The 14,131-nt window shown below is 37.5% G+C and overlaps 1 protein-coding gene across 43 annotated transcripts in view; it reads right to left on the minus strand.

The window, feature by feature from the left end:
- Positions 1-4,056: 4,056 nt before the first annotated feature.
- Positions 4,057-14,131, minus strand: part of LOC131039696 (uncharacterized) — a 79,595-nt gene continuing 69,520 nt past the window's right edge. For 42 of the 43 annotated variants that reach the window (XM_057972529.2, XM_057972524.2, XM_057972503.2 and 39 more), the window contains 2 exons: positions 4,502-4,648; positions 4,057-4,368 (listed from right to left, as the gene is read on the minus strand). In XM_057972529.2, coding sequence (XP_057828512.1) covers positions 4,516-4,648 — 133 coding nt within the window. In that variant the 3' untranslated portion in view covers positions 4,057-4,368; positions 4,502-4,515. Of the gene's footprint in view, positions 4,369-4,501; positions 4,649-5,304; positions 10,704-14,131 lie in introns of those variants that run through there. The other variant, XR_009104713.2, reaches the window with a different exon arrangement.

The raw sequence follows: 14,131 nt of genomic DNA on the forward strand, positions 1-14,131 counted from the left end.
AATCTCCAAGAGCAACAAGGAGAGAATGAAGTTCAGGTGGATGTCATGGAAGAATAGTATGCTAGTAGTTAGATTTTGCCCCCATTTTATATTTATGGGTTCTATGTCTGTTGTTTTATAATAGACAAGCTTAATTTCAAGGCATGCAATGCCTTCTATGATGTGACAAATATTTCATCTGGTTGTCAAAAGCCTTCTTTGTATTCTGTAAAATCCTTTTATATTAATATATATACCAAGCTTATGGCTTTTTGTATGTGTGTGTGTGTGTGTGCGCGCACCCATGTGTGTTTGTTACGGATATCTCATTCTTGACAACCTAACATTGAATTTTGAATTTCCAAAAAAATCAAATCCATTTTTGTTTACAAAACATATAAACAATAAATATTCTAATCAAACTCTTGAGGTAATTTGGATCATCTCATTGCTTTGGATCATCTCATTGCCAAACTAGATGAGAAGGTATTTTAAATAATCTCACTAGATCAAAAAGTCACAAAAAAGGGAGGTTTTTTCTACATTCTATATGTGAAATTAAAAAAAGTGTACTTGTTCACATCATGTTTGGACCATAATTTATCATCATGTAGAAGTCCTTGGTTATTGTCTAATCAATGTTGACTAGTATAAATACAAACTCAAACAATTGTACACTATACACCCCTTAGGCAAGTACTTCTTGGACAAACGTGGTTAAAATTTTGGACTTGTTTCCTCCAAAACATCTTAGGATAATTGGGTATATTCATTTCTAAGAAAACTTTTTAGATATCCTATGTTAAGAATACATGCATCAAAACTCCAATGTAATAACTTAGAATACAAAGTACATGCTTCAAGAAAATTGTGCAATAGTGCATTTGGAACATTAAGGAACAAGTATGTTTGAAACAAATCTTCATGTTTTGATGTCAGGACACACCATTTCACATGCATATCAATGGCCCAAGGACAGCATTGACCAATAACTATAGAGCTAATATTCATTTTGACTTAGTATATTCCTCCAAAAATAATTTACAATTGAAAAGAAGCTTTGTCCAACTTCTAAAAGAAACTTTTTGCTTTAATTTCCCAACTTTTTATATATAGAAAAGAAAGGGTTTGAAATATTGTATCATATGAAAAAAGAAGTTAAGAATTTGGTATTTAAATATAATTGTCAAGATTTGTATATAAATAAAAATATTACTCTACTTAATTTTTATTGGCAATCAATGTATAGCTTACGGTAGCGAAGTTTTAAATTAGTCATTGGTGATAGTGTTTTAACATATAAATGTTTAGCAACCCTCCACAAAACCAAATATGATTTTTTTTTGTTTTTTATTAGGTAAGCAAGAATTTTGAAAGACTTACTCAAGAGGAAATGGGAAACTAGGGTCCCAACCCTTTACAAAGTAATTGTAAGACAAGGTAAAACAAGCCTACGATGGCCAAATACAACAAAGAAACAACACAACCAAAGGAGAAGAATAGCTACAAAAACATATATAAGCAAAAGAAGAGTTGAGACCACTAGGGTCCCATTTAAACAATACTAAGCCTAGAATGAGTAGGCCTATCACCCATCACAACTCGTGTTTGGGGTAGTGATTTAGGCAAACCTTTCTTCCTCTCCCTTACAATAATCCAAGAGACATTAGCACCCACATGCATAGTACACTGTGAACCATGGGGATATTTCCCGACGAGAAGCTCGTCAACACAAGAAGAATGAGGAGAAAGGTGACCATGCACCTCATTAGTTTGTTGTTGGTCCAAAGCCAAAGTCAAGTTAGTCTGCAAGGAGAAGGTAGGAGAGTCCACTATAGAATTTGAGGGCGTCAAGAGTCGCTCCGGAAGCAATTGACACGTCATCAACCTAGGAGTCATTTGATGAAGAAAGGGGAGCATGGATAGTTAAGTGGTCTTTACTAACATCCTTCCATCATGTAGCAAAGCCCTTGTGATACAAGAGAGGATAATCTATACATAAGTGACCGATGGATAAGCACTAATGACATATGAAGGGGAGGCCTTCATAATCAACAAGTTAAGTCCAAAACTTGTCCCTCTATTAAAACCAAGCCTCGAGATGTCAATATCCACCAGAATGCAAGCAAATGTGGAGTTTCCTATGTATGAAGTGGAATCATAATCTTTCAAGAAGTGACTAACAAAGTTACAAATGGTCTCATAACATGAAACCTCCCAAAACTGTAGAGGGAAATTCAAAAGTCTAACTCACATTGGATGCACATTTAGTGGCTCCATAAGAGGGTTAAAGGAGGTTGACCAAGGCTCCAAAAGGAAAGTGTTCTCCCCAAGCCTACAACAAACCCAACACCAAATTTCTTTCCTAAGAAGAGGCAAAGGAGGCAATGTAAACACATTTAGCACAAGGAAAGAGCTCAATCTCACCCACCACAAGAGGCATCCAAGAATCCAACACTAATTCATGAAGATTCAGAAGAAGTGGCCAAAGAATAACGAATTTGCATACCAAACCCCTATATTAGTAGAAGTCCTCATTTTTCGCATTTGGGCCACAAACCACCAAGGAGAATTTGGCACAAAAAAGAGGATGAGATTCCACCTTGAGAGGATGAGCAACAATAATACCAACCATATGAGCAAAGCCCCAACCACCAACAACAATAGCAAGCCTCCAAGGGGCAACCCTCACCCACAACCACAAGGGCATGAAGCCCAATAGTAGTTAGAGTAGGAGTGATGCCAAAAAGCCTAAGTGATATGAAAGTCCCAAAATCAGCAACTTGCGTTGGAGGGGAAAAACCTCCCAACAACGTGCCAAGGGAAACAAGGAAAACAAACGAGAGAAAACAATTTGAATCGCCTACAACGACGGTCAAGGAAGCAGATGGCAAACCAGAGAGGAGTTCCATGTCCACTATAACTAATTTTTATATTTTGGTGTGTTAACATCAAGGTAACAAATCTCATTATTAACATGGTAAAAAGCAACCTTGCAAATTTGAACCTTGGTTCTTAGCACTACAAACAAGAAGCCCCACCATTTCACCAAAGGGTCTCCCTTGGAGTTTCAATGTCATCTTTATTCTAAAGACAAATTGAAAAGCACTAAATCAAGGCTACATTTATCATGTTTTTATATATTTTTAACATACATATGTATAATAAATAACACCCCATCATGTTTTTATATATTTTTAACATACATATTTATATTGAATAATACCTTATAGAAATCATTGACAAGATATTGACCGGTCCAATTACATAACTATAGCCCTCCTATCAAATTATCTTCCAATCAGGGTTTCTTCATTTCTATCTGCAATCGAGTATTAATTATAACCACCTTCTAAATATATGCTTAAATATGTTTAAAAGTCTGTTAATACCTACAAAAATAGAATGGAACACAACGTATAGACTAAGCACAGAGGAAGAGAACGACTCATACTTAGCAAAAACTCAAAAACAAAAAACTGATTTCACATTCACAGAAGAATATATTTATTACACTGCAAATCCATTCAATATGCATCAAAATAAATGTAAAACGAGTAGGAAAGCATCATTGTAATAGCATGCACATCATTATCATCATTAAAATCTCTCTTTACATATTTTTACTTTATACTATAAAAATAACTAGTCACCTAAAAACTTGACAAAGTGAATGAGTACAACTCAGAGTCAATACCCTGAAAAGAAGCAGGGAAATAAAACATGCAAAAGATCTTCAATCCAGAGAAAAAATGTAGCTAACATGCCATTACAAATTCAAAATATATAACATGCATTACACAGGAAAACATCAATGCAAAAGAATGCAAATCATCTAGATTCTACATAATTATATTTCTCTGTCATGCATGCTATTTTATTAATTTACTTTACAAATTCAAAATATATAACATGCATTACACAGGAAAACATCAATGCAAAAGAATGCACATCATCTAGATTCTACATAATTATATTTCTGTCATGCATGCTATTTTATTAATTTACTTTGATATATATGAAGCATAGTTCAGATATGTCGACAAACTCATGATTAAGGATAGAAAAACTCGGTACTAGAAAAAGAAGTGACTGCTTTTCTTTTAGAGTAGAGTCAAACTCAGAAATACTTGGCTATTTATTTGTATTTTGGCTGATAAAGACAGACAATCTGCAGTTTCAATAAGCTAAAAAATTAGAGAAGATCGAGTACTTCAAAGATGGTACCAATATAAAGTGATAAGCTCTCATCACATCATTAGATGTATTCCAGCCTCTGCTTAACCACAGTTGCCTTTTGACACATGCACATTTGGGATATTACTTTCCATAAGGCAGGGCATTCAGCATCATTATATCCAACTTTTGGAGTAACAGCCCAAGAATTTCCTGCTCACAACAATCATTGCAACAAAATATATTTCTAATATAAATACAAAATATAATCGTTGGCAGCAACTTGACAAGCATCTGCACTATAAACCTTAGAAGGATTGAAAAAAAAAATATGTAACATGTTTACCAATTCAGCTCCGCCTAATTTTTTATAGATTCACTGTGTTGTCCTTTTTCATATCGTTCATTGCTGGAATCTGTAACTTCTGCCTTTACACTGCCATTTGCTTCCGGAAACCCAAGCTCTGATATATCTTGCTTGGCCATCAAATTTCTGAAAAAAGCAGACAAAGAAGCAAAATGTTATACTTGGAAATAATGTAACTTCAGAAACAAAACATAAAGCTTTTCAGGAGCCTCCCATATAATTATTTACTCTATCCAATCAATTTCGCTATGTCACAAGAACAAAATGAACACCGTATTGAAAAAGTACGCACAATCCAAAATTTAAAAATGCATATTGGTCTTGATTTGACTGGATGCAACACAGTTATACTCAAGGTGTGGTGTGCATGATGTAACTGAGAGAACGCATACTGACTTATTCCCTTCAGTGTGTCATTTCCTATATGATGTGTCACTTGGTGGGACAATGCAGAAAGGGGTTGACAATGATCAAACCCCAAGATCCCCTTTAGGTCGCCTCCACAAACCATATCCCCTCACACATATCCCTTCTTCCACTTCCCTCCTATTCTACAATCGTATAAAAAATCTTTCTAGACAATCAATGGGCAAACCAAAAGAAAAAACATTTTTTAAAACTAATCGGAATTTTTGGGAATATTAGGCACCCCAAAAATGCAGAAATATTCAAAAGAGAACAGAAAGTTCTATTAATTTTTTTTCATGCCAAATAAGGACCTTAGACATAAAATAGAACAAAATGAGAGTGTACACCATGAACTATGGATTTTGTTCATTAACTGAGGTAGTTGTCTTGCTGACTATACTGCATAGCATAGATGAACTACTCACCACTCAGCAAAACTCGCCAAGGCCTGAAAAAAAAAACTTGGGAAAAACTCGGTGAAAAACTTGGCAACTTAAAAACACACTTAAATTTAATTAAAAATGCAGTTTTTTTGCAAAATTTAATGAGAAGATGCATCTAATGAGTCAATAAATGAGAACACAAAAGAAACAAGCTGATTCTAGATATATTTAAATGCAAAGTGTCTACAAAATCGCATCCTCGTGAGGAAAATGCTGATGGCTGGAAGCCTGGAAGCAAAATAGTAAATAGTTTTTGTAAAACCAAAAGTAAATACATCATTACAATTACAACTTCCTCTTCCCAGCTCTAGCAAAAACTAGGGGAGAGGTAGAACTAGAGGGTCTAGTCCTAGAAGTCTGCAGTGGACGTGACTGTGCCTCCTCGCTCGGTATGGCTGGCTCGTCCTCCATCCTGGATGAAGCTATGTCTCCACCTGCTTCTGGCACTGGCAATGACTCCTCATCCTCATCCTCTTCCTCCTCAATGTCATCCAGTGTGAAACCAAATCCACCCCCCTCCTCCTCCATAGTCTGCCTCTCCAAATCAGTGATGTCATCCTCGGAAAACAATGGAGGCTGCTCATGTGATGTCCAATCACTGTAAGGATCTATATCATCCAACTCAATTGGACCACCTTCTACTTCCTCTACCTTCCTTACGCGCAATCGAAGATTATATTGCACGAAAACAAATTCATTGAGGCGTTTCTGCGCTAACTTGCTCCTCTTCTTCGTGTGGATTGCTTCAAACAAGTTCCAATTGCATTCACAATTGGATGAACTACAAGGCTGACATAAGATTTTGAGGGCAAATTTTTTGAGATGTGGTGTGTTTCCACCCCAATTTTGCCACCAAGCATCTGCATAATAAAAAAATTTGAAAAGTTAGAAAGCAAAGAGAAAAGAGAAAACATAATTTATCAATTTATCAATCACTTTAGATCTCAAAATCCAAATGGCAAATGTTATACCTAGAGATTTGTTGATGTGTCTTTTATACATGATCAAACACAGAATAAAATACCCAAAGGTACCTTATCCTCTCTTGAACAAAGCTTCCCCGAATGCTGAAGATTTTGCCTAAGGATCAATCGAGGCAACTCCAAGGTTCTAATATGTAGGTTCTCTACATGTGGATAAGCACCAGTGTTTGTTGTTTCGTCAAGGGGCCTTACATACTTTCTATGAAAGCTGGTTCTCGCAACTACTTAACCAATGAGGAACTGGGTTTTACTAATACTAACCAAGGTTTCAAAAAAGGACAAAAGATAAGGGATTAGTGGGGGCTATGCTAAACTAAACCTATGAATGACTAAATGGAGGGTGATCTTAGTGAAACTCTACCAATCTCAGTATCGCCATAGAACAACAACTCTACTGGAATCGATGCGATCTTCTTAGGGAATTCAAAGATTTTCAAATCATTAATGAGCATAGATACTATCAATAGGATACATATCAGTATTCAAGTAATGATTGAACCCTAAACAATTTCAATATCTCTAATTGACCACACAGGGCACACTTACAATCAGTAAGAGGCTAGTGGTTTGGATTATGAGCTTCACTAAAAGATCAGGCACAGCATTTATCATTCAATCTAACTCTAACATCTAAATACTATCTTCAATAAGAGTGATTCAAGAAGATAAACAACCATGTAAGAAGCCACAAAGATTGCAATAAAACACCACAACTTCAATATTTCATTGATCTCATAGCAAAATATAACAACAATTGTTTAACTTTCTCTCTTCACCAAATTTGTATAACTACTCTTCTTCTCTGCAGCTAATAAACTTATTCCTCTTAACCCTACAAAATGAAATGAGTGAGAGCTTATATAGCACTCTCAAATACAATGAATGGCCCAGATTTAAAGAAGATCAAAGGCTGAGATTTTGACACCTAAACCCTAATTAGGGTTTGTTACAAGAATAACCCTATTTGGATAAGCATTATCATAACATAGCCAATAGAAATTGGCACAAATAACAAGAAAGCATTGAACCGCCACATCATTTCATAACTTTTCATCTAGAATTTTGTTCCTTTTTGGCAAATTCAATGAACCTGGACGTAATCCCCTCAATCTCTACATTGGGAATCTAAGGCATGTTCTTCATTTGCTCTTCCAAGTGAAGGACCTCATCAAAGGCCGCAAGAAGAGTCATCTCCCATCCGTGCTCCAACTCTTCTGTTTTCTAAATCAGGAACATAGTAGTATACATCTGATCTTGCTGCTCTTCTGTGATTATGCAAGCTTCTCTACAAAAGATGACCTTGATCCTGTCCTCCAATTCTTGGACGTCCACATCTGTTTCAATCTCTATCCTTCTATCAAGGATTGTACGCAGTACATCAAACACCTTATCCTGAATAGGATGGATAGTGTCCTCAACTCGGCTGCACCTACTACTGATGTCCTTGAATAGAACTTCCTTCATTTGGAGCAAAGTTGACCATTGTAGGAGATTATGGGTTCCTCCATCAATTATCTTTTCATGTGCTAAAACCTGTCTTGATGTCCTCCTTACCACTTGCAATACTGGGATGATAATGTCTCTAGTGTGAGTGAATGCATCGACAATTACCACTAGATTATGAATGATCTCAAGGCCCTGGATAGCCCTGTGGACTGTTTTCATCATTCTTATAAAATTCTTGGCTACCATGTAGGATCTATCAATCCATGTATCCATGAGTCGGGCTGAGTTCTTCATCTTTTCTGCATGATTTATTAACTCAAGAGGGAGTGCCTACAAGGGTGAGACTACTGGATCCTGTCGCTTTAATGGCTGATTAAGGTGGCTAAAATAATTCCTCCAAGCATTAATCTCCTTTTCCAACCTTTTATTCTTTTCTATTTCTTCTTTTAGTTTATCATTGACTACCTTCATTGAATCAGTCGCATCTTCCATGGCTTGCTCGAAGGTAAGTGGGCCAAGATCAAATGTCTCTAAATCATATTCTTCTACCATGATCTCATCATCGTACTTGTCCACTGCTGGTGTAGCTATCTATATCTTTCTGGACCTTGTATCATCTTCGATTACCTTAGACATCTTTGTAGCTTTCTTCTTTTCAATTTCCTCTTGAGAATTGCCTAGAAGGCTCTCCAAATCAAATACTTGCTCCTCATCTTCAACCACAACTACCCTCGTAAGTCTTTCTCTAAGCCAATTTGGAATGGAAGACTTTCCTTCTCTTACTTGCACTTCCTCAAGCAATGGCCTCTCGCCTCTAAAAGGAGATGTCACTTCATCATCATTTCTTTCTCCTTGTTGCTCATTAACATCAACTTGGAGAGGAAGAGACTGACTTGATGAGTGCTGAGGTGTCCTTCCTTTGTCTTGTTTGTCATCTTGTATCGTGGACTCCATGGACTCATCTATCTCATAAACCTTCTCTCTTTGATCCTCTCTTTGACTTACCTCTTTTTCATGTCTAGAAGAAGCACTCAAGGGATGATCAAGATTTACTCTTTGTTTCTTCTTGGATGATTCTCTCTTTTCAGGTCCTTCCTTTCTCTTCAACCCCTTAGAATGAGAAGTGTTCTCGCTTGCACTCCCCTCTCCTTCTTCCGTTCTTGTTTCTAAGTTGAATGTCATAGTTATGTTTTGTTCCTTCAACTTTTGATGTTGAACATCCACCCATCTACGAGTACAAATCAAGACTGGATCCATCAATGCTCTCAAGTTGGCGGCCTCTTACTCATCCCAATCAATCTTCACTTCTTTGTCTTCTTTCTCATAGGAAGATTGAAGATATCGGCCATTGTCTTGTGCTTGATCTGCTACTCTATAAACTTTGCATTTCCTGATAAGATCTAAGGGCAATCGAGAGTGCGTCTTCCTTTTTACCTCTACATCATCCTGAACATTCATCCAAAAGTCTTCTACTTGAAATACATGCTTGTACTTCTTCCCAACTGTTTCTTCCATATGACCATTAGGATCAAAATTTTCTCTCGAGGCAAAAGATGCGAATGAGTAGAGAGATAGCTCCTTTTCAGCATCTTCAATTGCTTGAGAATTAGGACACACTTCAATTGAAATTCCAAGTGAAATAGGTATAGGGATACGATTCCCATGCTTATGTCTTGATGCCCTAGCACAAGCTGCCAACTGCCTAGTCACTTCAAGTAGTACTATTCTATCCGTAGGATACCTTGGCAACATATAAGGAGGTGAAGGACATCCATGAATTCTGATGTAGGTAAATTTAGGAAATTGAATGAACCATGCACCATGTTTCTTCACGAGCTCTTGTGTTTTTGGAGACAATTTTTGGTGAATTCCTCCTTGTAGTGTCCTGATGATATGCATTGTGAAAGTATCGTTGACTAGCTTGTAGTAATTCTTAGGCGGATGATGCCATTGAGCATAAGAATCACATACTTTGATCTCTCTGGGCCCTCTCCCAACAACTCCTCTGTGTGGTAGTCTTGCATACTCTAAACATTTGGCTAAAGAATATATAACATAAGAACTCATGTGGAATGACTTAGTAGGGACTAGCCTCCTCAACTGCACATCTAGGTTGTTACTGATAATCCTGGACCAATTGAACATTCCTTTCCCTTGAGCGATCACTTGTATAAAGAAGAACATCCACCTGTCGAAAAAGAAGGCTTGAGAGGCACCTACAATTCAATTAAGCATGGTTATCAAGTCTCTGAATTCTTCTTGGAAATCAATTCTGTGGGGTGTATTGGGTATCTTATTCAGGCAGGGCCTAATCTTGAGCAATCAATTCTTATTGATGAAATTTAGACAAGTATCAGGATCATCTTCGTAGATAGACTTGGCACCTTCTAGGCTCTTGTAAATCATATCCCTCTATTTTGGAAGATGAAAAGCTTCACTTATAGCTCCTTATGAGAGATATGAGAGGATAGTCCCATCTTTGGCTACAATTGTCCTTGAACGCGAATCATAGTGCCTGGCACATTCGATCATTAGCTCATGACATCTGACTGCGGGAGGGAAGCTTGCGGCCTTGATGATCCCACTCTCAATTATCTTCTTGGCTATGGGTGATGGCTTGCCGATGTAGGGTGCTTCTCGAAACTTCTTCACATTGAAGTTTCCTAAGTTGGTGTCTCCAATATTGCTCCATTTGGATACAATCCTCGTCTCCAAGTCATCACTCTTTTGATCTTCTTTAATGAGGGCTTGCCGAGTAGAGGATCCACTTGCCTTGGGGGCTGCCATTTGTTACCTATAAAAAGGGTTTAAGTTAGGTTTTAGGTATAGTCACAAAGATAGGCGATTGAAGACCTTAAAAAGAACAATTGAACTTCAATTTGAACTTAAATGAATATGCATTGAAATTTAAAAATTGAAATTACAAATGAATCAATCTAAATCATGAAGACTTAACTTCTCAAAAATAATTGATATTGAACTGAATCAGATCTTCATTAAAACTCCTTCAACTAAATCAGATCTTCATTAAAACTCCTTCAACTAAATTAGATTGAACATACCTTAATCTTGATTTTAGTTATCAACCTGAAAAAGATGGGTAAAAGGGTAAATTGCTGTTGGATTCGCCTTCTTTCTAGGTGATGCTTTCAAAAGATAGCCTCCTTAATGATTTAGACCTGCAATCTAAATATGTGAGAATCTCCTTAGAAGGATCGGTATTCCCTTAATTCACCTTCTTAAATCTAAATTTCATTCATTGCTCCTTGAATTCACACTTTGGAGAATTAAATCCAGGTTTGGAGATTGATAGATTCACCTTGACCAGCCTTCTTAAGTCATGAAATTCGCCTACTATCTGCTGGAATTTGCTTCTCCAAGTCTGCTCTTTAAATTCGCTAAGGAAGAATGTTTGATTAAGATTAATGATTTTAAAATCCACTTTCCTTTATAGGCGCTTTCACCCTTCCTCTAAAAGGCCGACTTTGCTATACAAAAACTTACTTTTTACACCTTCTTGAGCTGGCCGACTTTGCATTAAAATTTTTTTTAAATGATTTGGCACCAAAGGGTTGAATATTTAAAATTTTGAATCTTAGCAGGTCTTTAAATTAGGCGAATTTTCCCTAGTTGCTCAAAATAAGGCTTGATGAGCGATTTGGGTGAGGAATAAAGTGTTTTGAAGAAATTTGCTCTTGTACCTTTGAAAGGGACGAGCAAACTAGGGGTATTAGGCTTGGACAAGCATTAAAACACTTTATATCACCTTTATCCATGTTGTTCCACCCTTGAAGCTAGCTAGGAAGACATCTTGGAGATCTCTATGCACAAATCTTAATGTTCAAAGGTAACTATGAGCAAACTTGTTTGTGTATCCCTGGAAGAACAGGCCCTATTGGGAAATTTCGCTTTGGACCCTTTGGAAGGGTTAGGAGCGAAAAAAGTTTTTTGCACGCAAACCTTCACCATTTCTTTCAACTCTACTTCTAGGCTTGGTTTTTGGGTCCTCTCCCCATCTCAATCTAGCTCATCTACCCTCAAAGTGATGTCTATTTCAAAGGGTTATGGCAAGAAATTAGGCTATCTCAAAGATTTCACTCTAGACCCTTTGGAAGGGTCAGGAGCGATTTTTGCTCTGTAGACTCAAATCTTCCACTTTCTCATCCTTCAATTGCTTCCAAGGCATGATAACGTCTTAACTAAGGCTCCAAGGCACAAAATTGGTCCAAATTTGAAGCAAGAGGGAGGATTCTATGAAAATTCGCTCTGGACCCTTTGGAAGGGTCGGGAGTGAATTTGCCATTTTGGTCAATTTACCTCACATTTCCATCACTTCCTAGCCTTGAACTTAACCTTTCAAACGTCCTCCCATCATGATTATGCAACTAGTCTCCATCCTAGCTCGAAACAAGGTGAAAATAAGGAGTCTTGAGGATTTTGCTCTAGACCCTTTGGAAGGTCAGGAGCGAAAAAGTTATCGAGTCCCAATTTTATCATTTCCTTTGCTCTAAATCACTTCTCAAGGCAAGAACACATCAATTTTCTCTCAACCACGTCATAGGAACAAAGATCTTGGTCTTCAAACAAGGAGTAAAGAGAGGTTTAAGAAATTTCGCTCTGGACCCTTTGGAAGGGTCAGGAGCGAAATTCTTCCTTAGGCTCATTTTAAACTTCCTTTTCTCTTAAATCACCTCAAACTTGTCTTATCAAACCTCCTCTTACCAAGATCAAGTCAATTTGCCATCAAAACAAGGTTGTCTTAGTGCACTAGGTGAAATTGAGAGTCTAGCTAAGGATTTGGCTCTGGACCCTTTGGAAGGGTCAGGAGTGAAATTTGCATTTTTAGGCTTAATTCTCATTCAACTTGCCTAGGACTTGTCTATTTCCCCCTTATCTTATCATATTCAAGCCAACTTGCTATCAAAGTGATGAGGAAAAAAGGTTTTCTAAGAATTTCGCTCTGGACCCTTTGGAAGGGTCAGGAGCAAGATTGATGTTTTAGGCTCAAATTGACTTCACTGACTTCATTTCCAACCTTTCCCTATAAAAACAAGTGTTTTGGCTTTCAAAAATGCATGGGTAAAGGATTAGTTCATAGGTTTGAGCAAGGTAGAATGCTTTATGAAGAAATTCGCTTTGGACCCTTTGGAAGGGTCAGGAGCGAATTTGCTCTTTTTGGCTCAATTTTTATCCCTTTTAACTCATCTTGCTTTAGACTTGTCTTCTTGAATCCTCTCCTTGCCATATATGTCCACTATTTGATGTCCTTAGTGAAGAAATAGGTCCTTTGGGAAATTTCGCTTTGGACCCTTTGGAAGGGTCAAGAGCGAATTTGAGGAATTAGTCATAGATATCACCCAAACACTCAAACTTCACCCTCATTCATGTTGTTCTCACCTCAAGACATGCTAACAAACCATCTTAAAGGAATACCTAGCTCAGAATGTTGGATTACAAGTACATCTTAACAATTTCACTCAGGTACCTTTGGAGGGGCAGGACCTATCTAGGAATTTCGCTCTGGACCCTTTGGAAGGGTCAAGAGCGAAATTTCTCTTTTTGCACAAATTCCTTATCCAAAATGGTTGCAACTAATTCTAATGGCATGGATTAATCCTTCTTCATTCAATTGAAGCCTAGGAGCAAAAATTATAGCCCAAGTTAGGACCAAGGGAGGTTCTTAGGAGAATTCGCCTTGGACCCTTTGGAAGGGTCAGGAGTGAAATTCTTCTTTGAGCTCACATCCTTACTCTCTCTCAAACTTTCAAGCCAATTCCTTATAATTACATCCTTCCAAGCTTTCCCATGCTAGCATTCGTCTTTCATGCCTCCACTTCGATCACTTGCTTCATCATATCAACTCAGACTCTACAGAAGACAAGACTTTGGCCCAACAAACTCACAACCTTGACTCATCTTGACTCAAACTCCTCAAGACTTCCTTGCAAAATATACATTCTCCAACTTTCTAAGGCAAGATCCTGCTAAAATTACATCAGGGCTTAAGGCAGATAAAAAATGACTTCCCCAAGCTTAGGTCAAACTTGGCCCTAAAAGGAACCCTAGGCAAGCTCTACGAAGGAAACCCTAACATACCAAACCTAGGCCACCACTAACTCACTCAAAACATCTAACAAGCAGAGAAAAGCTAAGCAAAAAGAAAGCAAGACCCAAAAAAGAGAGGGGGTCCCCATTTTGATGGAGCGATGTGTGAAATGGTCACAACAAGATTGAGTGGTTCTTCCTCTCCTAGCCAGCTTTGAAGAGAATAGCTTCCCTTGCTTCCTCATAATTTTAGAGTTCACTCACAATGAGGTCTCTCTCCTCAA

This window comes from Cryptomeria japonica, chromosome 6, assembly GCF_030272615.1.
Source record: "Cryptomeria japonica chromosome 6, Sugi_1.0, whole genome shotgun sequence".
Classification (NCBI taxonomy): domain Eukaryota; kingdom Viridiplantae; phylum Streptophyta; class Pinopsida; order Cupressales; family Cupressaceae; genus Cryptomeria; species Cryptomeria japonica.